The sequence below is a fragment of the Macrobrachium nipponense genome, chromosome 3, assembly GCF_015104395.2.
Source record: "Macrobrachium nipponense isolate FS-2020 chromosome 3, ASM1510439v2, whole genome shotgun sequence".
Classification (NCBI taxonomy): Eukaryota; Metazoa; Arthropoda; class Malacostraca; order Decapoda; family Palaemonidae; genus Macrobrachium; species Macrobrachium nipponense.
The window spans coordinates 19,117,021-19,143,590 of NC_087202.1; the positions used below are offsets into that span (position 1 = coordinate 19,117,021).

The 26,570-nt window shown below is 44.3% G+C and overlaps 1 protein-coding gene across 3 annotated transcripts in view; it reads left to right on the plus strand.

Annotated features, from left to right (window-relative positions):
• LOC135221644 (SET and MYND domain-containing protein 4-like) overlaps positions 1 to 26,570 on the plus strand; it is a 158,365-nt gene that overhangs the window by 46,519 nt on the left and 85,276 nt on the right. For all 3 annotated transcript variants that reach the window (XM_064259332.1, XM_064259331.1, XM_064259333.1), the window contains 4 exons: positions 17,739 to 17,913; positions 18,544 to 18,697; positions 19,007 to 19,162; positions 19,340 to 19,510. In XM_064259332.1, the coding sequence (XP_064115402.1) occupies positions 17,739 to 17,913; positions 18,544 to 18,697; positions 19,007 to 19,162; positions 19,340 to 19,510 (656 nt within the window). The remainder of the gene's footprint in view (positions 1 to 17,738; positions 17,914 to 18,543; positions 18,698 to 19,006; positions 19,163 to 19,339; positions 19,511 to 26,570) is intronic.

The window sequence follows — 26,570 nt, forward strand, 5'->3', positions numbered from 1 at the left end:
AGCCAGTTTCTCTTTGGAGGTCTCTCCTGGGCCATTTGTCATCCCTCATCCAACTGGTTCCCGGAGGTCGTCTCAGAATGAGGTCCCTTCAGTCGACACTTCGCCAGTCATGGGATTTCGTGTCCGAGGACACGATAGTCGCCTCTTCTCCACAATGTCAGAAGGATCTCCGTTGGTGGATGCAAGTTCACCGCCTCAAGTCAGGGACATCTCTTCTTTCGGTTCCTCCGGACCTAATGTTTTGGTCAGACGCCTCGGATCAAGGTTGGGGCGCACACCTGGGCTCCGAAGCCGCTTCGGGCCTTTGGTTAGAGGAGGAGAGGAGCATGTCAATAAATTGGAGGGAACTGAGGGCAGTGTACCTAGGCCTTCTTTCATTTCAGGAACAACTGTTGGAGTCGGTTGTCGCGATCTTTGTCGACAACACCACAGCAGTCTCGTACTTGAGAAACCAAGGCGGCACACAGTCGGATCTTCTCACTCAAGAAGCCCGATCAATCCTGTGTTGGGCAGAAGACAGGGGAATTACGTTGGTCCCTCAGTTTATCCTGGGCCTTCACAACGTCTTAGCAGACGCCTTGTCGAGACCGAACGAAGTTCAAGGGTCGGAGTGGACACTTTGCCAGGAAGTCTTCGACAGCCTCAGGAAGAAATGGCCTGTCACAGTCGATCTGTTTGCCACCCCACTGAATTTTCGGGGCCAGATATTCTTCGCCCCTTACCAGACTCCTCAGAGTGCCGGGACAGACTCTCTTTTGCAGGACTGGGAGGGACTTCAAGCCTATGCTTTTCCTCCGTTCTCTCTGGTGAGGTCAGTCCTCAACAAAGTGAGGGCAACCAAGCGTCTGGATCTCACCTTGATCGCCCCCTTCTGGCCACAGAAGGAGTGGTTTCCCGACCTTCTGGAAGCACTGGTGGAACCCCCATTCGCCTGCCAGAGAGACCAGATCTTCTCAAACAACCCCATTTTCATCGGTTCCATCAGAGGCTCCACATGCTTCATCTTCATGCCTGGAGACTGTCAGGAGGTTCTCCAAGCACGAAGGGTTCTCCTCCAGAGTGGCGCGACAGTTGGCTCTTGCCAGGCGGCAATCAACCAGAGTAAATTATCAGGCTAAATGGTCGGTTTACAGACGTTGGTGTAAGTCTCAAGGACATTCAATTTCTAGACCTTCCTTACCGAAAGTAGCGGAGTTTTTAGTTCATTTACATCATGACAGGGCCCTGTCACCTTCGTGCATTAAGGGTTATAGGTCTATGCTTTCCTATGTTTTTAAGGCAGGCTTCCTGAGATCTCTCATCTTATGTCATTAGAGATTTACTTCGATCTTTTTCCCTATCTCGACCCAGGCCGCAGTGTTCGCCTCCGACATGGGACGTTAACAAAGTCCTTCAAGCCTTAAGGTTCCCTCCGTTTGAGCCTCTGAATTCTGCCAAATTTTTTAGGGACCTCTCTTCTAAGACACTCTTCCTTGTCTCACTGGCTACAGCCAAGAGGGTGGGTGAACTGCAAGCACTCTCTTTTCTGGTTGCCAGATCTGGACAAGACATGATTTTGTCATACCTTCCTGAATTTGTCGCAAAGACTGAATCGTCTGATAATCCAATTCCCAGGTCTTTCGTACTGAAGTCGCTGGTCGACTTTGTTGGTAATTTAAATGAGGAATTAGTTCTTTGCCCTGTTTAGGGCGCTCTCATGTTATTTACGCCGCACGAAGGACATTCAGGGTCGTCCCCGTCATCTGTTTGTTTCACCCCGAAATGTCAAGAGACCTATTTCAAAGAATGGTGTATCCTTTTTTCTTAGAGATCTGATCGTTAAAACTGGTGGTTCGGCTGCTGGGGAAGACCAGACGCTGAGAGCACACAGTATTAGAGCAGTTGCTACATCAGTAGCTTTTATGAAGAACGTCTCAGTCGCCAAGGTGCTTGAGGCGGCGACTTGGCGTTCTAATTCTGTTTTTGCCTCTTTTTACTTGAGGGATATTTCTCTAGTTCTAGGCGACCTTCGTTCTTTGGGCCCGTTGGTGATGGCAGGACAGGTCGTCAGACAGGAGAATTAGGTAGTCTTCCTGTTTTACGTTTGGTTGCTACCTGTATATTATTCATTAATTTTTATTTTGTTGTAATATATTTTTTTTGTTTTTGTATTATAACCCATGGCAGTTTTTGACGTAGTTATAATGGGAATTAGGCAGTTTGGTATTTAGGTGTTTTTGATGACAAGGACTGACTGCTTGGCAACTCATGCTGCTTCCATTTTCAGTGTGAAATGGTTCCAGCCACTGGGTTGTCGGCACTGGCGACTACGCTTCTCCCAGAGTCGATGCTGACCTAGGACTAGCCACTGGTTCGCTTGTCCTGACGACTCCTGCTTCTTCCACTGTCCTGGACAGGGAATTAGTCGATGGATCGTCTGCTGTCATCTGGTGACTCGCTCACCATCTACTTTTTGTCTCACCTGTCTTCTCGGAGTCAGGACACTCGTGTGAGATCAGGTTGCGACATTTAGTAGCCCTGAGTTTCTTGTTGACGAAGTCGGTTGCGTTGATACACCCCCGATGATCGTGTAACACGAGACCAGGTTGGACTGTCAGGCATTCGTCCTTCGGGACTGAATCGCCTTTTTGCTCCGCGCTCCCTTTCTCTTGGCACCAGAAAGCTCGAGTTAGGAGTTTTGCTCATGAGCCGATTCGTTGCTGGCGACTTCGGGTTGCGTTGATACACCCCCAAGGTTTGCTTAGCTTTGAATCGCCCAGACAGTCCAGACACTCATCCTTTAGGGAAAGAATAGTGCTTGATAGTCTTCAGGGTGCAGCCTTGCTGTCCGCAATTCGTCTGACTGGTCACCTGGTCGGGCACCTGACTTTAGTACAGACGGACTGACTATGCACTTACTCCTTGTCCTGTGCTACCGCAGTTGGTGGCATTATGGTAGGAGACTTTGAGTTGTTAGTATCTTTGACCTTGGGTTGAGTTTTGACTGCCTATGATATATATTTCTTTGTTTGTTTTCTCCTATTCTGTCCGAAGGGGAAATTGTATTCAGATTCCCTCCTCCTTTTCAATGTGGTTAATCGGGCTAGATAAATTATATTAAGGTAATGTTTATTAATATGGAATTTTTATTCTAAAATTAATATTAATAATACTTACCTGTATAATTTATCTAGTCCCACCCATCCTACCCCACGATCTGCCTATCACAACTGATTTGAGGGAAGGTTTTTCGTATCTGTCAACGACAGTGTTGCCAACTGGCGGACAGAATAGGAGGTAACAGGGTTGCCAATGTGGTAAATTTTGGTGCGGTTTTTGGGGATTTAGGGCTAGATAAATTATACAGGTAAGTATTATTAATATTAATTTTAGAATAAAAATTCCATTTTTACTCTATATATCATAAAAATGTACTTAGTTATGAAATACTGACATCAAAATGCACCAATTAGTGAATATTTATCGTTGGAAAAACCCACTAATAGTCAAATTTCCCTCGAATAATAGGTAGATATGGTTCTAAGAAATATCCACAAATCTTGAGAACACGAATACAGGGGTTGTTGACTGTAGTTCAACAGTTTTGGGGAGTAAAATCAAAGAATCACTATTTAACCTATAGTTGTTCCTACACATTCAGAATTACTTTCGGCAAAGCTGGAAAATGGTCGCTAGACTTTTTAACAAGGTAGTAGTTAAATAGATTAACTACTGTTTGGTTGGGGGGGAGTCCCGCTTGCCTGAACTTAAAAGCATTCCACCTTACTCTTGTCCTTCATCTCATGCGTTTGTGTGATCACTTCGCTCTCTGCCCAATTGTTGCTAGCAGTCTTTTCTTGGTGGGATCTTTTGTTCTTTGTTTTTTATATATTCATGTGATTGTTGTGATTATCAATGTAAGACCACAAATCAAATAAACCTAGCCATAACACCCCCCCCCACCCTTGTATGTCTCAGGGTGGGTGAGAAAGGATGTAATAAATTTAGATCTCTGTTGAAATTGATCCTTATGCCCTCTGTATGCCATGCAAGGGACGTGATTGCAATGCCAAACTTACTTGTGATGAGTGTCATTTCTGGTCTCCTTTGCAGTGGGTGAAGTTAGCATGGAGGAATCTTTACCAGAGGAAGGGCACCAAGGTGTCGTCTGAGGGTTATACGCCCCCAAGGACTCCCTTGGTGGCCAAGCTTTCTCCCTTCCCCTTCTTGCTCCCCCTCCTCCAGGAGAGGCCTCTTCTTTGTCCGACGAATCGGACGAGGAGGATGAAGGGGAGGCAGGTGATCAGAGCAACCTCTGATTGAGGATTTCTGCTCTCACCAAGGGAGTGTATTCTCCCTCAGGCAACAGGAGCCCCCTTCCATTAACCCAACTTACCCTTCAGGTGTGGTGAAGGAGCAACCGTCTGACCTGTAAGCACCATGGCACTCGTTGGTGCTTGTGGGAACTCCCTCCTTGCAGGTCCTGCTGGCTCCTCTCACCAAGCCTGTTGTGGATCACGTGGAGACACTGACTACTACCACAGTAACTACCTCGGCCTTTGCCAAGGTCCCGTGTTTAGTCTTCTGTCACCACCCAACAGCAACCACCCCCTCGGCCATTATGGATATGGCCATGCATCTACTGGCCTCTTGAGTCGTGGTACTGTTTTGCCTCTCCTGTCACTGGGCAGCTCCTGCTGCTTCACCTATTCCTGTGATGCCTGCTCCTCCTGCCTGGATTGAGGACCTGACCACCATCCTGAAGAAGGTGACGAAGAAGAAGTTGAAGAAGAGATCGAGAAAGAAGTCGTTGCAGTCATCTTCATTGTCTTCATCCTCGTTGTCGTCTGCTGCCTCCATACGTCCTTCTTCCAAGGCTCTTTGGTCAAGGAAGAAGAAGGTTGCTTCTTGCCTCGAGACCTCTAAGGAGCTGCTTCTCTCCACAGAGGAAACAAAGGGTTCTCTCATCAGCTCTCCCACACATTTCGGTGCTGTAACAGATTCGCAAACCTTGCATAGGCCTAGTGTTTCGGGAGCCAAGGGTGCACATACTTCGGTCTAGGCCTCTACCACCAGCTGTAAGAAGTCATCATCAAAGATGCTGCTGTGTTGGGTGCCCAGTCTGACCAAGACACTCCAAATGTTTCAGTCTTAGAGGAGTCTCGAACATCGTGAACTGATGACAGAGAGACCTCTCTTCATACCATTAAGGGCACGGTCCGAAAGAAAGTGAGACACACCGGTGCCTCGGTCTCTAACCAGATACCTGGAGAGGCAATGAGGAGGTCCCTTGCTCAGACTCCTTCAGCAGAGGCAGAGGCCTCAAAGTCTGGGGCACGTCACAAGGAGGGTGCTGGTTCTCACCAGCTAGCCACTCATTCGATTCCACCCAACCCCCCATCACATTCATGTGATTGGTCTGGCTCAGCTGAGTTGAGTGCCTGGCTTGAGCCAGGTGCTCAGTTCGACCATGTCAAGCCAAGTACTGGGCTTGGCTCACTTGAACCTCTCGGCTCTCTTCAGGACAACACTTCGTCGAGGCGAAAGCGTTCTCCTAGACCTGTATTTCCGCAGGTTGATGACTGCATACAGCTCACCCCTCCTGTCTGTTCTGCTGGCAGGACAGGTGAGACTGCCCAATCCTCCTCACCTGTCCCCTCAGCCTCCTGGGGTTTTACCAGGAAATGTGAGACAGATAGGGGGGAGTTTCAATGAGAGCTCTCATCGTAGTCCCATTTCTCAGGCTTACATTCCTGGCTCAGTTCTTTGGCCAGCCAGGTCTTTCATCGGGTAGTGGTGGGAGGATCACAGTGGTCTGGCGAGGTTCTCCTACAGGGAGAGTAGATCAGGAGGACCACACTTTGGAAAGACTCGTGGGTCCTATCCCCTGGGATGCGGACACCCCCACGATACAGACATATTCAGAAATCATTGCACTGATTCGCCAACACAGTGATCACAGGGAAGGGACCGTGCTTCGTCTGTGGATCGTTCGTTGCATGGGGCTACTGTAGTCCTCGCATGCTGAGGGTGCACTTGATCAAGTGAATGGTCTTGCTTCCAGGCAAGAGAATTCACTTTATTCGAACTGCTCGGACAAGTTATGCCCTTCTTAACTGCCTCGTCAGAACTGCTATTACATGCCCTCGTAGAAGTCCTTGCCGACTAAACAGGTTGACCTGGTTCGTCTGGGCACAGGTTTGTTGTTACAGCAGCTTACTACAGAGGGAGTCTCCCTTTTGCAGCAAGAAATAGTGAGTCTGGAGGCTACCGCCACATCAGATTTCCAGGTAATTTTCTGGTTGGATCTGTGGTCATTCACAGAGTCCAGAGTGGCTGCTTACTCGGGCTATCATTCCTGGTGAAGATTCCGCTTTCGAGAGACTGCTAGGTTGGAGGTAGGGCTACTTCCTACGTGGCCCACCAAACGGCAAACCTGTGGACAAACCTAGTACTGAAGAGAGGGGATGCTGTCCTGACTCTACTTACTAGGTCCGTAGGTCCCGAGTCGGCATTGGCCTTAAGGAACTGACTTGCTGGGTTCCTCCTCTCTCTCCCCTATAGAGTTGGTGGATGCTGCAGTGGACAAGCACCAGGTCGAGGATAGTGACTAGGCAGGAACCAAGACCTCGGGGTCTTCATGTGTCCCTGCAGCTTGACCTTTGGGTTAGGCTAGCTCTTCCTTGGCCCCTAAGAAGTCCCAGGTTTCAAAGAGCAGCTGCAGGAAAACCCACCCTTCCTCTCTTCCTCTGCTCGCACCCACTCGCAGCCTTTTCAGCCCACTTTTCCGTCAAGTGAAGGGGTCAAAGGGATGAAGGAGGGAGGAGGCTAGGGGTGGCATTTCCCTCCAGCTGCTGTCAGTGGCAGGAAAGTGCCTGTCGAGCCATTGGGTAACGTGATAGCAATATGGAGCCAAGACCTCAGTAGTAGATGCCCTTCAGGAGGGATACCTACGCCCTTTTGAGTCTCAGCATGGTAAAATGTTTAAGATAAAATTATATTGATAATATACAGTGGTACCTCGAGATACGAAAGGCTCAACTTACGAAAAACTTGAGATACGAAAGCTAATACGAAAAATTTTACGGCTCTACATACGAAAATTGCTCAAGATACGAAAGGTTGTTGCTGTAAAGGGTCACTGTCATATTATGGTGGGATAGAAACTTTTTTAAAACTTCCTTGGCCATGCAGAATGGCAGGAAGGCATACGGGTCCAAGTTCGACCAATTCTGGAGCATGGGATCTGTTGCCCCTGCCAGAGGGTCTGGGGCTGGAATGCAATGGAATGAAATACATTGATCCCCCCTTATTTGCAGGGGATGCGTGCCAGAACCTCCCGCAAATGTTTTTTATCTGCGAATAGCTGGAACCCGTATAACAATGCTAAAAACGACTGATTTTGATAGGTAAAACTAAAGAAAAACCCACTAAAAATTTATATACCTGTTTTTTTAATAGTTTTATGACAAAAAGTGCATTTTATAATTAAATTGATTTAAAAAAAACAGGAATTTGTGGAACTTTCTCATAGAAAATACCGTGCATGAGCGAATTTCCCGCAAATAATTGGTAGATATGGTCCAGAGGGAAATCCGCGAATTGGGAGAACCCAAATACAGGGGGCCTAAAGTATAGAATTTTCGCCCAAGGCCAAGCGGTGGGACCTAAGATGTCATTCAGTGCTGAAAGGGAGACTAAGAGTCGAAAGGGTTTGTTAGCTTCATTCACTTGTTGGATTGTATCTTCAAAATGGCATTGTTTTGGTGGTTTGGCTGACCTCGTGAAGAGACGAGGTTATATTCATCCTTTCATTTTCCGTGCAAATCAGATAGGCTTTGGAAGGCAGAGCAACCAGTTCTCAACAGCGTTTGGTTGACAGTGTAGCAGCAGTTGGTTTTGAAGTATCATCTTGGTGTCGGAGATGGTCTTTAAGCGGCATGTGTTGGTTGCTGGCTTAATTGCTGAGGAGGATGGCAGGATAAGTTCCGAAGGTTGAGGGGTAACTAAACCATAGTTGCCTGTTTGGAAGAATGAATTCTTTGTTGACTACTATGTTGATGTCACTCCATCTTGATTAGGGTCTTCCAGTGGTGGAGGATCAACGATAGTCCGACAATGTGCAGTGGTCTTTGTGGATCTTTTGCTGTTACTCCTACAAAAGGCAGAATGTTATTTGAGCACTGACAGGTAATGTTATTGTTACTGTAAGAGTCTGAGTATGTCTCTGTGTTGAGCAAGATGGCTTTAGTGATTTATAGTGCATTATTATTTTTGAAGGGCACAAGTAAGCTATTGTGTTGAGCGTGAATAGCTCCTATTATTAATGCTGAGGTCTTATCGCTATTATTATTGTTGGATATGGTTATGTCAGTTGCTTGTGTAGCTCTTGTACTCATGTAATTTGCTATGGCTTTTGGTATTGTGCCTCTTATTTTATTGTCCTGTTATTGTTATTAACTTATTGTATTACCCTATTATTGGCTGATGCTCTTATTATTATACAGTAGTACCTCGAGATACGAAATTAATCCGTTCCGAGGCGGCCTTCGTATAATGAGTTTTTCGTATCTTGGAACACATTTTACATGTAAAATGGCTAATCCGTTCCAAGCCCTCCAAAAACACCCCATTAAATTTCATAATAAAGCTAAATTGACCTATAAACAATGAAATACTATAACAATTTGGACCATTCAATACCTAAATTAAGAATAAAAATCCAAACCTGTAAATAAAGTGTATATTAGTGTACAAGAAATATTATTACTGTAACATAAAATGTCGAAGCTTACCTTTCGAGTGAGGCTATCTCCGAAAGTGGCGGCAGAGGAGGAGGAGGAGGACAAACGGCAGATACATACACTTAACTTTACGAAACACATAAAAAAATGTCAAAAAACAAACTACACTTTACAAAACACATTAACAAAACTGTAACACTTTACTTTACAAAAAACTTAAAATAAAATTTATTTTGTCTTTTTTTTTATTTTTACATTTCGTTTTACTTTTTTATAGTTTACGTAATTTCAATTTCTTCACCACCGAATGGATGCCAGTCCGTTTACGGAATTTTCGAACCACCCATGAGAGCCTTGAACTCTGGGGTTGCCGTTGATGTCCCCTCTCCGCCGTCGTCTTTGGCTTGGGCAATCAAATCGCCGAAAATAGCGCTGGCCTTCTGGCAGATTGCCGTCTCGGTTATCGTATCGCCATCGATTTCTTTGTCCTCGATCCATGCAAGAAGCAGCCTTTCCATTTCATTATGCACATGGCTCCTCTTGTTGGACAAAATAGTGACGCCCTTGGAAGGTGTAGCTGCTTTGATGGCTTCCTTCTGTTTAAGGATGGTGCCTATCGTCGACGGAATTTGGCCGTATTCCTTAGCGATCACACTCAACCGCAAGCCAGCTTCATACTTTTTTATTATCTCCATTTTTGTCTCCATAGAAAGCATTCTCTTCTTTCTGTGAACTTCAGCAACTTTCTTGGGACCCATGACTCTATGTATTGTACGTAATTAAGTTACGTTTTCACAACACGATAATATGTACGTACTGCAACGAAATCACTAACGAATTTACGTTACTAAACGAAATCGTTGGAGCGAACGAATGCCGATTGCGTACGGTAAAGTTTCGGGTGCGAAGTGGCCGAGGTAAAGCACGCCAACACGTAGTACGTATGTATAGAAGATGCATGATGGGAGGGATGCTGTCCAATTAGAGAGAAGGATTCATGGCTTGGCTAGCATCAGGAACCAATGGGAGAGCAGGAGGATGGTGGCGAGTCTACTATAACTAAGATGGTGGCGTGCGGCGCGAGTTTCAAAAATTGTTATGGGCGAATCTCGGACTTTCAGAAACCTTTCGTATCTTGAAAACTTTTCGTATGGAGAGCAGTAAAATTTTTCGTCTTTGCTTTTGTAACTTGGATTTTCATACAATCAACTTACCTGTCAGATATATACATAGCTAAGACTCCGTCGTCCCCGACAGAAATTCAAATTTCGCGCCACTCGCTACAGGTAGGTCAGGTGATCTACCGGCCTGCCCTGGGTGGCAGGACTAGGAACCATCCCCGTTTTCTATCATATTTTCTCTGTCGCCGGTGGTATCAACATTGTTGTTATTACCTCCTGACTTAGATTCATTTTTCATCCTTTGATCATCGTTTTTCGGCTTTTTGGTGACGTATTTGGATCGTGTTTTGGCATTCGCTACAGTGGACTGTTTTTGGAATAACTCTTTTGGATTTTTCTCAGTATGTCTGATTCTAATGTGAGTGTGAGAATGTGTGTGAATGTAGGATGCAGGGTGAGGATACCGAAAGCTTCGGTTGATCCTCACACTGTATGCCGTAAATGTAGGGGGTTTCAGTGTTCTGCTTTTAATACTTGTAAGGAATGCGAGGGATTGAATGCAGAAGAGTGGAAGACTTTGACTTCTTATTTGAAGAAGTTAGAGGGGGATAGAATTAGACGATTGAAAGGTGTGAGTTCAAGGCCTATTGAGCCTTTCACCGATAATTCTAATCCTACTGATGTAGATTCTCCCTATGTATCTCATTCTCAGAGTGCTTTTTCGGATTCGGCATCGGAAATCGCCAATCTGAAAGCTACAATTAGAGACATGAAGTCCAAGATGGCTGACTTCAAAGGTAAGGCTAGTGAAAGTGAGCATTACAGTGAAGTGAGTTCTCCCAGTGTTGTGGAGGGGGCGTTTGATCGTCCCTGCGACGCTCCCAGGCCTAGACCTCTTCCAAGCTCACAAGCCCAGAGGAGAAGGAAAGTCGAAAGCCTTAAGGAGGTTGTGGGGAATCCCCAACGGTCAGACGTCCCTTCAGCTAGCTCTGCTTCGTGGCAGGCGGCTCAAGGGCGCTATAGAAAAAGCGTCCTTCGCGAGTGTTTCTCGTCCTCTCCCTCTCCCTCACCTAAACGAGGGTGGAAGGAATCGAACTTGTCGAGACCGCTGAAGCGTCATATGAAGCCTGACATAGATTCTAGTCCAGAGCGTTTCTCAGATGACGCTCCGTCTTCTAGCAAGAAAGCGAAGGGGGCGTCAGCGTCACCTGAAGGGTACGCGGAAGTACCCTTTCCTTCTTCTCCCCCGAGTGATGACGAAAGACGTCATGCACTGGACGTGGGAGAAGCGTCAAGAAAGATCATTATGGCAGTTCAAGAGCAACTGTCATCTCTCGTGGGAGTTTTAGCGCCACGTCGGAAGGACGTGACGCTTCCAATTAAGAAGTCTCGTCCTCTCTCACCTGTTCAACGAGAAGCGTCATACAGACGGGAAACGGCTAAACGTCTTACAGAAGCGTCTAGTTCGAGAGCGAGAACAGGTGCTTACGAGAGTTTCGTAACGCCAGAGAGACGTAAGACGTCTTTTAGACGCGAAGCGTCATTGGAAACGGAGCATAGACATGACGCTCCGTCCAATATTATGACGCCAAGTAGGACGCCTTTGGAGAGCGGAGCGTCTTCCAAGCGCGAAGCGTCATCGAGACGTCAGCAAAAGACGTCATCCATGACGCTTGGCGAACGGGAAGCGTCATGTAAGCGTGAAGCGTCTTCTAAAATTCTAGAGAAGCCGAAGCTTATGACGCCTTCCAAGACTATTAGAGCGGGAAAGAGGAAGGATTATCATTCCCTTAGCCCCTCTCCTATTAGGAGTTTGTCTCCTCAAGAAGAAGAACGTTCGGAAAGGAGAACGGAGACGCATGTAGATCCCGAGTTAGAGGAAAACTCGGATGACGAATATAGTGGAAGAGAAGGTCTGTCTAACTATAAGGTGTTGACTACCCTACTTCTTGAGGAGTACGGAGACGAGTTGACGCCTGCCGCTCCTCCTTCTCCGCGCTCGCTCTTTTCCAGTGCTAAGACGAAGAAGCCTTCGTCTTTTCTCAAATGAAACACATATCGATGAAGAGAGCATTACATTCCTTAGACTCATGGATGAAGTCTAAGAAAGACTTAGTGAGGACAGTCTTCTGCATGCCTCCAGCAAGATTAGCTGGGAAAAGAGGCATTTGGTATCAGACGGGAGAGAATATGGGTATTGCTCTCCCTTCTACAACCGAAACAGATTTTTCGACTTTGGTTGACGCTTCACGGCGTCAAAGTCTCAATTCTGCACGGATTACGTGGGGAATTTCGGAACTAGATCATCTCTTCAAGGGACTCTTTCGTGTATTGGAAGTTTTTAACTTCTTAGATTGGTCCCTTGGGGTGATGTCCAAGAAAGCCCATGATTCGGAAGGAATCGAACCTGAAGCCCTGTTATGCATATTGTCTTGTATTGACAAGGCGGTACAGGATGGATCTTTGAAATATCCTCTTTGTTTGGGGCAGGTCTTTTAAAGAAAAGGACTGTATATGGCGCCTTCTTAACAAAGGCAGTCTCACATGCTCAGAGAGCAGCACTTCTATATGCGCCTCTATCTTACTTTTTGTTTCCCTTTCTCAGTTAGTAAAGGACATTGCGCATTCTTTAACTGAAAAGGCAACTCAGGATCTGCTGACGCAGTCAGCAAGAAAGAAGAAACCTGTGGCTGCATCGGACAAGAAAGGACCCAGTACAACGGTGCAGCCCTTTCGAGGGGGTCCGACCTCCAGACCTTCCACAAGGAGGAAGGCTCCAGAGAAGAGAGGTAGATCTGCTTTTCGTCCCTTTAAGAAGGGAAAATGAAGATTCTCTCCTCCAAGCACCAGTAGGTGCCAGGCTCCTGGGATTTGTGGAAGCCTGGACGCTGATAAATGCAGACGCGTCATCTTTGGCGATCTTAAGGAGGGGATATCGTATCCCTTTCCTGAACACTTCTCCCCTAACGTCAATACCAAGGGAACTATCAGCCAAATACAAGGATCCTGTGCTGAGGGATACTCTTCGATCGATGGTGGAACAAATGTGGGACAAGAGAGCGATAGAATTGGTACGGGATCAACACTCCCCGGGGTTTTACAATCGCCTTTTTCTGGTGGCGAAAGCCTCGGGAGGCTGGAGACCAGTACTGGACGTCAGCTCTCTGAACAAATTTGTTCAGAAGGAGAAGTTCTCCATGGAGACTTCTGCTTCAGTCATGGCGTCATTACGACAGGGAGATTGGATGGTGTCTTTAGATCTCCAGGACGCCTACTTTCACGTCCCGATCCACCCTTCATCGAAGAAGTACCTCCGTTTTATGACGGGGGGAAGGATCTTTCAGTTCAGAGCCTCGTGTTTCGGCCTGTCCACAGCTCCTCAGGTCTTCACAAGCCTGATGAAGAATGTGGCGAGGTTTCTTCACCTCAAAGGAGTGAATGTCTCTTTGTATCTGGACGACTGGCTCATCAGGGCCAGATCGGAGAGACAGTGCTTGGAGGACCTAAAGTTAACTCTGGATTTAATCAAAGCGTTGGGATTGCTTGTGAACCTCGAGAAGTCTCAGCTGACCCCCAGACAAGACCTAGTCTATCTGGGGATTCGGATGGATTCTCGGGGTTTTCGAGTTTTTCCTTCGCAAGAGAGAATCGCAAAAGGTTTGCGGATAGTCTCTCTCTTCTTAGAGAAGCAACAGACGTCGGCGAGGGAATGGTTGAGCCTTCTGGGGACGCTTTCCTCGCTAGAACAATTCTTCCCTCTAGGAAGACTTCATATACGTCCGCTTCAATTCTTCCTCAAGAGGTCTTGGAGCTGGAAAACCGGACAACTGTCGGACGTTTTTCCCATTCCAGTGGAGATAAAGTCACACCTACAGTGGTGGTTGCTCCCTCTGGAAGAGAACAAAGGGATCTCTCTAAGAACACAGAACCCAGACCTAGTGTTGTTCTCCGACGCGTCGGAGAGAGGTTGGGGAGCGACATTAGGCTCAGAGGAAGTGTCAGGCACCTGGGAACCAGCACAAGTGTCTTGGCACATAAACTGCAAAGAGCTCTTCGCCGTACATCTGGCCTTGAAGAGCCTAGAACCTCTGGTGTCAAACAAGGTAGTGCAAGTAAACGTGGACAACACCACCGCACTTGCCTACATTCGGAAACAGGGAGGGACGCACTCCTCGTTCCTTTACGAGCTCACGAGAGACCTATTACTTTGGACGTCTCACAGGAACATCTCCCTGCTGACAAGGTTCGTACAGGGAGTAAGGAATGTGAGGGCGGACAGGCTCAGCAGGAGAAACCAGGTCCTTCATACAGAATGGACACTACACGAGGAAGTGTGTCTCGATCTCTGGTCTCTGTGGGGAACTCCTCATGGATCTCTTCGCAACATTCATTTCAAAAAGGCTCCTAGTTTTTTGCTCGGTCGTGGAAGATCAAAGAGCTCTTATGGTAGACGCCTTCCTGCTAAATTGGTCTCGAGTAGACGTATATGCTTTTCCCCCATTCAAAATCCTGGGGTTAGTAATGAGAAAGTTTGTGGCGTCAAAAGAGACAAGGATGACGTTAATAGCCCCCTTTTGGCCGGCCCAGGAATGGGTCACGGAGGTGGTAGAGTGGATCCTAGATTTTCCAAGATCCCTACCAAGAAGGATGGATCTTCTCAGACGACCACACTTCAAGAGGTACCACCAAAACCTCCCCGCTCTCGCTCTGACTGCCTTTCGACTATCGAAAGACTTGTCAGAGCGAGAGGCTTTTCTCGCGAAGTGGCAAGCGCGATCGCGAGAGCACGCAGAACCTCCACTACGAAAGTATACCAATCAAAGTGGGAGGTATTTAGAAGGTGGTGTAGATCCAAGAAGTTGTCCTCCTCCACTACCTCTATAGCGGAAATTGCTGATTTCCTGCTATTCCTGAGAGAAAAATCTCATCTAGCCGTATCCACAATAAAGGGATACAGAAGTATGCTCTCGGCTGTATTCAGGAACAGAGGTTTAGATCTGGCAGATAGTAAAGATCTCCACGATCTCATAAGGTCTTTTGAGACTTCAAAGTCTAAGGAACCAGTACCTCCGAACTGGAACCTAGACGTGGTCCTAAAGTATCTGTCATCGGAAAGATTCGAACCTCCTCATCGGGCATCGTTTAGAGACATTACCCGAAAATGCCTATTCCTATTATCTTTTGCTACGGCAAAGAGAATTGGTGAATTGCATGCTCTGCAGGATAAAGTAGGATTCAAGGGAGACTCGGCGATTTGCTCGTTTAAGACCTGTTTTTAGCGCAAAAACGAGAATCCTACGAATCCCTGGCCTAAGTCATTCGAAGTCAAAGGCATGTCGAGTCTCGTAGGCAGAGAAGCAGAGAGGTCTCTATGCCCTGTTAGAGCTCTGAAGTTCTACCTTCAGAGAAAGCATCAAATGGGAGGCTCTAGACAAGGTCTTTGGTGCGCGGTAAAAGACCCCACAAGACTGATGTCCAAGAATGCGCTGGCATTCTTTGTAAGAAACGTCATTACAGACGCTCATAAGGCCTGTCCTGACGAACAGTTACAACTGTTGAGAGTAAAAGCTCATGAAGTGAGAGCTATAGCGACGTCTCTCTCGTTTCAGAAGAATATGTCGCTTAAAAACATCATAGATACGACATTTTGGAGATGCAACTCAGTATTTGCATCTCATTACTTGAAAGACGTGCGTGTGACATATCAGAAGTGTTTTCTCTAGGTCCTTTCGTATCGGCGGATACGATTCTGGGTACGGGAGCCGACACCAATCCTTAAATGTATATACTTTTCTTCTTTTTGGATATGGTCGAGAGTCTCTTCGAACAATGGAGGACTTAGGCTAGCACAGGCGGCCGTCTATGTTGTTCAGTAAGAGAATTCTTGTCATATCCAATTAGTTGAGTATAATTTTTTTTTTGAAAATTATGTATGTGTGCGTAGTGGTTTTGAGTTACGGTTGTTGTGACGAGTTCGGGGATAACTCGGAACAATCCTTAGTTCTAACATATGGTTAGGATCAGGTGGTCGGGATTGGTTGTGTGCTCCTTCATAAGGTGTATTGTCATATAAGTGGATCAGCACCCATTGACAAAGTCCTTTTAGGCTCTGCCGAGTAAGCGGATAAGACCCCATCGGCAGACCCACAAGAACTCTTGGCCATAGATCATATATCTCGCTAAAGTTTCTTGAGGTGATGCAGACTACTGGGCAAACACCCACGAAGTCTACCACCTATCAGGTAGGAACCAAGGTTTTATTTATACCTACAACATATGTTGTTTACCTGTCTATTCCATATAGAAGCTGTCTCTTACCCTCCACCGAAGGGTGCCAATCAGCTATGTATATATCTGACAGGTAAGTTGATTGTATGAAAATGATATTGTTATGTTACAATAAAGTTTCATACATACTTACCTGGCAGATATATACAATTAAAGGCCCACCCAGCCTCCCCGCAGGAGACAGGTGGAAGAGAGAAAATATGATAGAAAACGGGGATGGTTCCTAGTCCTGCCACCCAGGGCAGGCCGGTAGATCACCTGACCTACCTGTAGCGAGTGGCGCGAAATTTGAATTTCTGTCGGGGACGACGGAGTCTTAGCTATGTATATATCTGCCAGGTAAGTATGTATGAAACTTTATTGTAACATAACAATATCATTTTTCGTAAGTTGAGCCTTTCGTATCTCGAGGTACTACTGTATTATCGTTAATACACTATTGTGGTTAATTTATTGTATTGAAGTTGTTATTACCATTGTGAATAGAGGTTTTTACATATTAAAATGATTATGGTAATGTTCATTGATTTGTGAAGTTGCTTTTTGTTTCAGAACCTGGTCTCAAATTTGTAAATATGTAGTCTATATATAGAAAAAATTATGTTTAGGTTAATTTTAGTAATATTTTTTTTTTTTACACCTTCAGTTGTTGCAGACCACCAGTCCATTCCAGTCTCAATATTTGTGGTTTAAGAACCTGGTTGTCACATTGAAAAGTGATCATGACAAATTGGTGACCTTGCTAGGATTGGATCTGTTTTGGCTGGTGGTTCTGCGGCTTCTTTTGGGGTTTGTGAGAGTACAGTGGACCCCCTTGTTCCTGGGGGGATGCATAACAGATCCACCCCGTGAATAGTTAAAACTTGCGAATACTTAGAACCCCCTCTAAAAATGCTTGTAACTGCCTATCTTGAAAGTTCAAATGCCAAATATATAGCTTAAATGACATTCTACTTCAAATATACCTTAACCCTGGATAGGTTAGCGGCACCAAAATCCAGTTGTCAGCGCCATAAGTGCCGAAAAGTGCCGATGCTCATTTATTGCCAATTTTTGCTAACCATCAAGCTGCCGGGACCATAGCCCCTGCCAATAACTGGAGAATGCTGTACTTTCCAAGTAATTACAGAATTGGAGCCCTCCCCCCCTCCCCTCTCAGATTTAGGGCACAAACGAATTGAGTTTAGCTGTGTTGTGCCTATCCTTCCCTGAAAGTGGGCGGGAGCCTTACAACAAAACAATAGAAGCATTAGCACAAACTTGAAATTTAAGCTGCCATGCCAATTAGAAATATTAGCTATGTAATTATACTTGGTATATATAAAACTATTTTATTAAAAAGATTTAATTTTTACAGTAATATTCCACTTTTTATTTTTTACCTTTTTGTATTTTTTGACATTGTTTTTTATCCATTCCTTTGGTCTCTTACCACCCTTTGGTCCAGTAAACTTTTTTTACCTTTTTATAATTTTACTGCTGAAGAATCAATTCTTTGGCAAGACTTATAATTATAGATTCCAAAGTGTGTTTCAACATTCTTATTAAACTACTTGAAAGTAAGGAAGCAGAAGATACTGTTTTTATTTTTCTTGTGACTTTTCAGGAGGCTCTTACAGACATCAAGAGAGCAGTTGACAGTGGATATCCAAACTCGATTTTGCACAAGTTGTTACCACGCCGATGTTTATGCTTTATAAAGTTGGGCGACAAGATTCGTGCAGAAGCAGCACTTGAGCTATGCAAGAAACATGTATCAGTCATTCCTAGTGAAGCCAAAGGTATACAAGCTGTTTTCAGTACCTCTTAGTAAATTTGCTAGAAATTGAATGTCAAGTATAAATTACAGGTTAGTTTAGATATTATGTGGAATGCTATTAGCACTGAATTCCAGTGCACGCAGACTGTACTATAGGGTTTCCGCTACTTACCAGAGTTCTCACCTGGATACATCAGCAGAAGTCTCATTCCCTTTCGTTAATGCTGATATTGAAGGAGGCATACACTAATAGCTTTTAGGGCATTTGCCAAGTTTATACTATCTGCTTGTATGAAATTTTGTTAGCATTTTTAATACGTATTCTGATAATGTTATTTCCTTTTTTAATATTCTGATATTGTTATTTCCTTATTTCATTTGTCATTATGGAAGATTTGTATCTGTTATTAATGTTACTCCATGTATGATAACAGAAAACTTATAAAAGATATATCAGTGATGTCACATAAAAAATTTCACATGTTGCATCGCCTGTTAATTGCTTTTGTGGCGGCATATTTTCATTTTTAAATTTCTTTTTTCTTTTTTTTTTTTTTAGAATAGATTCACTACCTTACTTATGGTTTCTGTTTCATAACTGGAAAGAGATGTGTGATTCATACCTTACGGTGTTGTACTTTTATGTTTTCAGAGAAATATCAGAAAACTCTCCAGGATTTGGAAAAGAAGGTTAAAGAATTGCAGCCTGGCATAACTGCAAAGCCCGATGAACCATTACCACTACCAGCCCTCTACAAGGGAGAAAGCTCAAATGTCACATACATGTCTTGTGCCTTAGAGATGAGGTAATGTAGTAGTTTTCCTTTATTGTAATGTATTTTGTCATTGTTTTATTCTTTTGTTTATCAAACTCCTGATAATGTACAGAATGTAGTCTCATATGCTTATTATTGTCATTATAATGAGTATTCGTGTGTGCCATTTCAGTGTGATGATGATAGTAGATCCTAATAGTAACATTAATACACACAAATGTAAGTCAGAAGTAAAGTGAAAGTTTAATTACCTAGCAAAAATGTATTCCTGCAATAGGGTAATTATCACAGTATGCTAATGTAAGGTTTAAGCTCAAAATAGCCTCTCTTTGTTCACAGGGTGAATGAACCATTTGGACGGTATGTTGTTGCAGCAGAGCCAATCCAGAGGGGATCAGTTGTTTTTGTAGAGAAGCCATATGCAGCAATCCTCTTGCCAGAATATCATCTTACTCACTGTCACAGCTGTTTTATGCCAACTGCTAATCCTATACCGTAAGTTAAAGGAGAAACAGTGTGAAGTATGTTAATTTCGAGTGCACTTTTCCTGTTGAAGTTAATTTATGTTTGACTGATTTTCACTTGGGATTAGGCTTAGTCGATCAGATGGCGTGAGCAAGTATATGTGAAATATCATTAATTAATCACCTATTTCCGCATTTTGTTTTGTAGGTGTCGTTCTTGCCGTGATGCCATATTTTGCAATGAAGAATGCCGAGAGAAGGCACATGTGTGGCACCAATATGAATGTGGTATTCTTCACATTCTGTCTGCTGTTGGTATTGCTCACTTGGCACTTCGAGTGATTCTTGTCACTGGATGGAAGGTGTACTCTAAAATCAGGTACAGAATAGCTTATATATGTTGCTAATCATATAGTATTGTTGTACAGTCAACCCCCGCTGTTCACGGACTCGCCTATTTGCAGATTTTTCTGCAAACCACGTGTGCCCATGGTTTGCAGAAAATCCACTTATTCGTGGTATTTTTCACAGAAATATTCGAAAATTAGTACAGTATTTTCATATTTCCTTGAGAAAATGCTCTTTTTCTGATAAAACTATTAACGTACTCATGTATAAGCATTTTTTGACGGTTTTTGTGGTGTTTGAATCATGAAAATAGGCAGTTCTAAGTGTGAGGGGTTTTAAGTATTTGTGGATTTTAGGTATTTGCAGGGGTGTCTTTTACCCATCCCCCACAAATAAAGGGGGTATACTACATATGATTCATCACTCCTAGATGAGATAAAAAGTTTTATTGTAAAAATCGTAGATGTTGTTTTTACACACATTTTAGCCTTGGCCATGGTAGTAGTATATAAGGGATTTTGACGTAGGAAAAATCTATTTCTGGGCGAGGAAGCCGTGTCACCCAGTGAAATATGTCTCCTTTAGCACTATTTATAGTAAAATATTGCTATAATACCAGAGAACTGCTAAATTGGACATGTCAGAACTCTGACTCGCTCACCTATATAAAAGGTGTCGGTATAAAACTGGGGCGAGTGTTAGTGTATTTATATACGTATAGAGTAATTTTTTTTAGCCCATAATGGATGCACACCCTCATATGATTAACTATAACAGGTTTTGAGTGGTAGATGGATTACCTCCTGGAGAGTATCAATATTACGTGCCATCGATTAGGAGAAATCAGGCAGGAAAGGTTTCGTTATTTCAATAGCCCATACATTTATTTAATGGCAGCTTTCAGACTAGCTTAACTTGCCAGTTCAAGGCATCTCATGAGTCAGTTTTGTACTTGACTTCAAGGGGCCATTTAGTGTGTGTCTCTCACATGACAGCTTTTTATATATTTGCTCATGAATATACCCAGGGGTTGCTGTTAGTTTTAGTTCTCACCTTTTATGATAGTATGTCAGTTATGATTGTCATTTAAAAAGAAAATTATAAAGAAATATTAGAAAAAACATGTATAACCCCAAAAAGTCACTGCATCTTCAATCTCGGTAAATTTACACAAATATTTTACAACAAATATACTCGGAATGTGTTACTGATTTTAGTTCTTACATCTTATGATATTGTGTAAGCTGTAATTATAATTTTACAAAATAAAATAAAGTTGATTATTAGAAAAACCTGTGTAACTAGGTAAGATTTACATTTGTCTTGTAAAAGGGGTTGTAAATGATCCTTTTCAATTCCTTGTGAAAGGTAGAGAAAATTTTTTTGAATTTTTTGTTTCTTACACCATGTGCATTTATATGCCTTCCTCTTTACATTGATACAAATTTTAAGGTAAATATTTATATCAAAGGAATTGAACATATAAGGTGCTTTGTGTTTATGAATATGAATAATCACTTGTGGGAAAAAGGTCGAGAGATGTTTTGTATTATTTCTTGATCTGTGATCAATTAAGTTACTGCACCATAAAGAACAAGGTCAAAATTGGGAGTTTTTTTTTGTGAAAAGTTAATCAATTTACTGGTTACATTGTTTTCAAGACATCCAAAGGATTAAAAATAAGATTTGTTCATGAAACTTACCTGTCAGATATATATATAGCTGTATTTTCTGAAGTCCGACAGAATTTTAAAAACTTCCGACACACGCAGTGGTCGGCCAGGTGGTTAGTACCCATTCCCGCCGGCTGGGAGGCGGGTATCAGGAACCATTCCCATTTTCTATTCATAATTTTTCTGTCGCCGGTGCTGAAAACACCTGTTTTCAGTACCTCCGTCTTAGGATTTTGGAAACTTCATTGCCGCTAAGTATCCTAATTGTCTTTTGATTTATTTACTTGGATTTGTGGCTAGGCATACGCTATCTTAAATTGATTTGAATTTGATTCATTTTTGCTTAAAATATCTGAATCTAGTTAGGCTAGTTTCAGACGGGGTTGTCTGCAAAGAGAGGGTGTGACTACCGAAAGCTTCGGTAGATCCGCACTTGGTATGTACGAGGGGTATGGGTCTTCCTTCTTTGTTGAGATTTGTCATGTAAGGAGTGTGAGACTTTGTCTATTCCGTAAGGAAGACGTATGATTCGTATGTACGCAATTAATCAGTAAACATGTCTAATTCCGTAAGGAAGACGTATGATTCGTATGTACGCAATTAATCAGTAACAAAGTCAGGGTAGTGAACCTGCTAACCTTCCTGTAGACTTTATTTTGCCTAACCCTGTAGTATGGCCTACGGGCTATGAATATGTCTACGAGAGGTGCTCGCTCTTCTTCATTGCTGTGAAGTGCTACTTCTGTAATTGTTACTCCTAACCCTGCAGTATTGCCTTCGGGCCCTAAGCAGTGTCTGTAGAGGAATTGCCCTTTCTCTTATACTCTTTTCGATTCGTAACTTAGAATCGAAAGTGCTTGCTTTAGAGAGTAAAAGTGAAGTGCAGAAGTGCAGTGATACCCCTTGTGTAGTGGAGGGTGCGTCAGATCGGCCTCGTTTCGCCTCTAGGCCTGGACCTCTGCTTGACTCCCAGGACCTGGGGAGGGAGCATGTCGAAAGCCGAAGGAGGGTTACAAGGAACCCCCACCGATCTGGCGTGCCTTCGGCAGTTACTGATGAAAATCCCCAGACTGCCAAAGTGCGTGCGTGTGCACGAATCCTGAAAGTTTGCTTCTCGTCCTCCGAAGCGTCCTCTCCGTGCAGGGTTGGAGCTTTCGGAAGGACTCGCGCCCTCTAAATAGAAGCTTTATAGAAGAGGACGCTTCACGTCCTCTCTCTCTCTCGTTATGCGTTTCAGTGAGAAGTAAGAAGGCGAACGTCGCCTGAACTCGTGTCCGTCTTTCCACCGAGAAATACGTAAAAGAAGTCATAGTAGCAGGAAGCTTTTGAGAGCGGACGCCTGGGACGCTCGGATGGACTCCAGGCGCGCGCGAGTGCACGCCAAGCGCGCTCCGTGCGCGCCAGTGGACGCCGAGCGCGCTCCAGTGGACGCCGAGCGCGCTCCAGTGGACGCCGAGCGCGCTCCAGTGGACGCGAGCGCGCTCCATGGACGCCGAGCGTGCACCAGCGCACGCCAGGTGTGTCGCCTGGCTGAACGTTTCTGTTGAACTCTTCAAGCTCTTGTTTCAGATTTGGGCCTAAAGAATTTTTACCTCTACCTTCGGTGATACCTGCTACCTCACCTGCAAAGAATGTGAAGTAGGCAGTGCTTCGGAGGAAGCTTAAAGTGAACAGACAACTTCTTCTTCGAAACCAGCAGCAAGACATCGGGTTTCGTGAATTCAAGAGGTCTCTGTCAATTAATATTGCTTTTCGCATAGGTGGATGGAGTTAAGGAAGATCTCGTTTGCTCTACCGCAACCTTTGCCATTCTGCCAATAAATTTAAGTTGCCACTACCGCAGTCAAGACTTTGCGCTAAGGCAGTTACGGGTTATGTAAGGCTCGATGTCCTGCACGTCAGGACTCTCGGCAACGTTCAGTAGGATTCTTGCAAAGGCACTCATCAAAGGACGCTCTTCAGGAAAGCGCAAGACAGGACTTCCTTTGCCATACTGCCAATAATTTTAAGCTTTAGCAGGCATTAGTTGTGATACGGGAGAGGAAGCTGGTTGGAGAGTTTCTTCCTCTTCCCAGGATAATTTTTCCAAGCTTTTTACCCCATCTGAAAGGGTTTTTCAGATGATAGATTTTGTTAGTTTCTAGTCGGGACTACGCTGCCGAATTGAACATCGTCGTCCTACTTGCCCCTTCCTCGTTTGAGACGGGAATCGGAAAAATTAAATGCTCGACTCCCTGGATTACGTTTTGTCAATTCAGTGACTTTCCCCCATTGACAATATACTTTCGTTTTGTCAAGTAAGTGGGTAGCCCCTCTTTGACAAAATATCTCTTTGTCCCGTAAATGGGTTAGTTCTCATGACAAACATCTCATTAACTTGATATTGCGTAAGCGAATAAGCTCTTATTGACAAGATTCGGAAGAGCTCTCATTCGTCATTCGCAGACTCGTACAAGAAATAGACTTGTAGACTACGTCAATGAACGCTTATGTCCAATAACATAAGAAGCTTGAGCTGACTGCTTCGACTGCTTCGATTCTCTTAAGTTTTGTTCATGAAACTTGCCTGTCAGATATGTATGTAGCTGTATTTCCGAATTCAGCTATATATATGTCTGCCAGGTAAGTAGGAACAAACTTTATTGTGATATAATTTCATTTTTTGCCTGCGTTATTTTACTTCTGGTTGGTTCAAGTCATATACGCTTGCTGTAGTTACCTCTTCGGATGGCAACCGAGAGGTCTATTGTCTATTTTAAGGACATTTAATGTTCGACTCCCTGCAGCCTAACAGGAGTTTCCGATTTATCTTTTACCGTTGTATGGTAGTGTTCTGACGACAAACGCATCTATATATTTAGCGTTTTCTGTTTCGCTTAAGTATACCAGCTTGAGAGTCTTTCTGCTCAAAAAATAACGGACCTATTTCTTCGTAGAATAGGGTAGCTGGCAACCCAGACATAAAGTTAAGAGACGACGTTCGTAAGCTGCTTGCTGCTGCTGTCACGCTGTCTGTCCTCCAGTCCAACCGAGCCAGTATTCAGTGACAGATCGTGCGCTGTCATGCGCGGTAGTTTACGTCTCTCTCTCCTGCGGGATTGACTGACTAACCGTATCTCTGTGCTGACGGTTACGTCTCTCCTGCGGGATTGACTGATCAATAACTGTATCTGTCCTACAATCACGGACTTTAGCCTAAGATTGAGGGGATTTCTTACGTGAATGAATAAACGTTGCATTCGTTTTGCTTACTATGTTCAACAGAGTTATCTCTTAATCCTTTCGGTGCTCGTTACCGCACGGTATGGAACTACGAGTCTACCGCAACATTGCACTTTTATTTGCTCTCCTGCTTAGGCAAAGCGCAGCCTTATTTAGGGAAGTAAGCATACTCGGGGAGGGAATGGATGAGCTTGCTGGGACCATTTCCTTCCTGAAGAAGTTTGTTTCCCCGAATAGACTGCAATTCAGACCACAGTTTTTTCCTACCGGGAAACTGAAATATTATTCAAGATCTAGCAATGATTCTGAACATCTCTCAGTGCGTCTATCACCTGAGGTGATAGAAAGAAGGTGCCGGACATCTGGATAGGGTTTCAGATGTCCTGGATCTTAATCTGAAAGAAGTAAAAGCGATTCGGTAGTCCCTCCAGTCCTCGAAACGAGTTTTTGGGAAACCCAGTGGTCCAGATCAACTCTGATATTCCACAGCTCTCTCATATCTTAAGAAGTATCTTCTCTCGGTCCTTGTTCGAGTTTACGAGAAAGAGCCTATTATAACAACAGGCGTAAAATGTAACGATCCTCTACAGGTTCGTTACAGGATTGCAAAAGTCCGTACGAATCGTCTCGATCGACGGCAGCAATTATTCACTTCCGAGTGGAATCTTTCTTTAGAAGTAAGTTGAGAGTTGTGTAGACTTTAGGGACGCCCTTTCATTCTTCTCTTCGATATGTTGAGGACGAAGAGGCGCTTCTTCTCTGCTCCCTTATTCTCGATCCGGGATCGGTACCATTAAACGCCATCCTATGATATTGAACGGGGATGGATGTTTAGTTTCTCTCTTTTTCCCCTTTTTCAATCGCTTAGGAAATGTAATAAGAGGATTTATGACGTCACAGGGAGCGACAATGACACTGATCGCCCCATGTTGGCCTTCAGAATCCTGGATTCACAGAGGTCACATATTTCCTAGTTCACTTTCCAAGGACCTTTTCCGAGAGAGTCGGTCTACTCTAACTCGAAAGGTACCTATAACCTCTCCGCTCTGAGTCTGACTACGTTCAGACTATCGAGAGGTTGACAGGAATAAGATTACCGTCTTCCTTTTCCGTCTGAAGAATGGGATAAGCTGGCAGTCACAACTATTAAAGAATATGCAAATATGTTGTTGACGGCCTTTGGGCTCAGGAGATTTTGCGTCTGTCAAACAAACAAAGCCCTTCAAACGATTTTTGAGTTCGTGGAATCTCGAAACTCGCTCACCATCTACTTTTGTCTCACCTGTTTTCTCGGAGTCAGACACTCGTCGAGATCAGCGACATATAGTAGCCCTGAGTTTCTTGTTGACGAAGTCAGTTGCGTTTATACACCCCCGATGATCGTGTAACATGAGACCAGGTTGGACTGTCAGGGCATTCTTCCTTCGGGACTGAATTGCCTTTTTGCTCCTCGCTCCTTTCTCCTGGCACCAGAAGCTCGAGTCAGTTGATTCGCTGACGACGTTGGGTTGCGTTGATACACCCCCAAGGTTTGCTTAGATTGAATCGCCCAGGCAGTCCAGACACTCATTCTTCAGCGAAGAATAGTGCCTTATGGTCTTCAGGGTACAGCCTTGCTGTCCTTGATTCGTCTGACTTGTCAACTGGTCGGTCACCTGACTTTAGTACAGACGGACTGACTGTGCATGTCCAGATCGAAGCTTTCAATATGGAACTTAGACGTAGTCTGAAGTTCTTGATGTTAAAGCATTCGAACCTCTCCTACCTGTTAACTTTTTGCATGTGATCAGGAAGGCCTTCTTCTAACCACCCTAGATACGACAAAGAGGGTTAGTGAAATTTTAAGCCATCGTCACAAGTTTTGGCTTTAGAGAAGACAAGGCGGTGTGCTCTCTAAGCCTTCCGTTGTGGCCTAAGAATGGAAACCCGTTTTGTCCTTGGGCCAGAAGCTTGGAAGCAAGGATGGCACAAGTTAGTGGGCAGGAGCCAGAGAGAGTCCTGTGCCCTGTCGGGTCTCTCAAGTTTTTATCTACATAAAACTCAAGAAAGTCGAAGTCATTCGGGCAATCTGCAGTGTTCCGAAAAAGACCAGACTTGCCCATATCGAAGAACACCCTGGCTTTAGTGTTAAGGAGTTCTTTCAAAAATGCTCCTTCATTGTGTTTGCACAAAGATTTGAAATCTTTTTATCTAAAT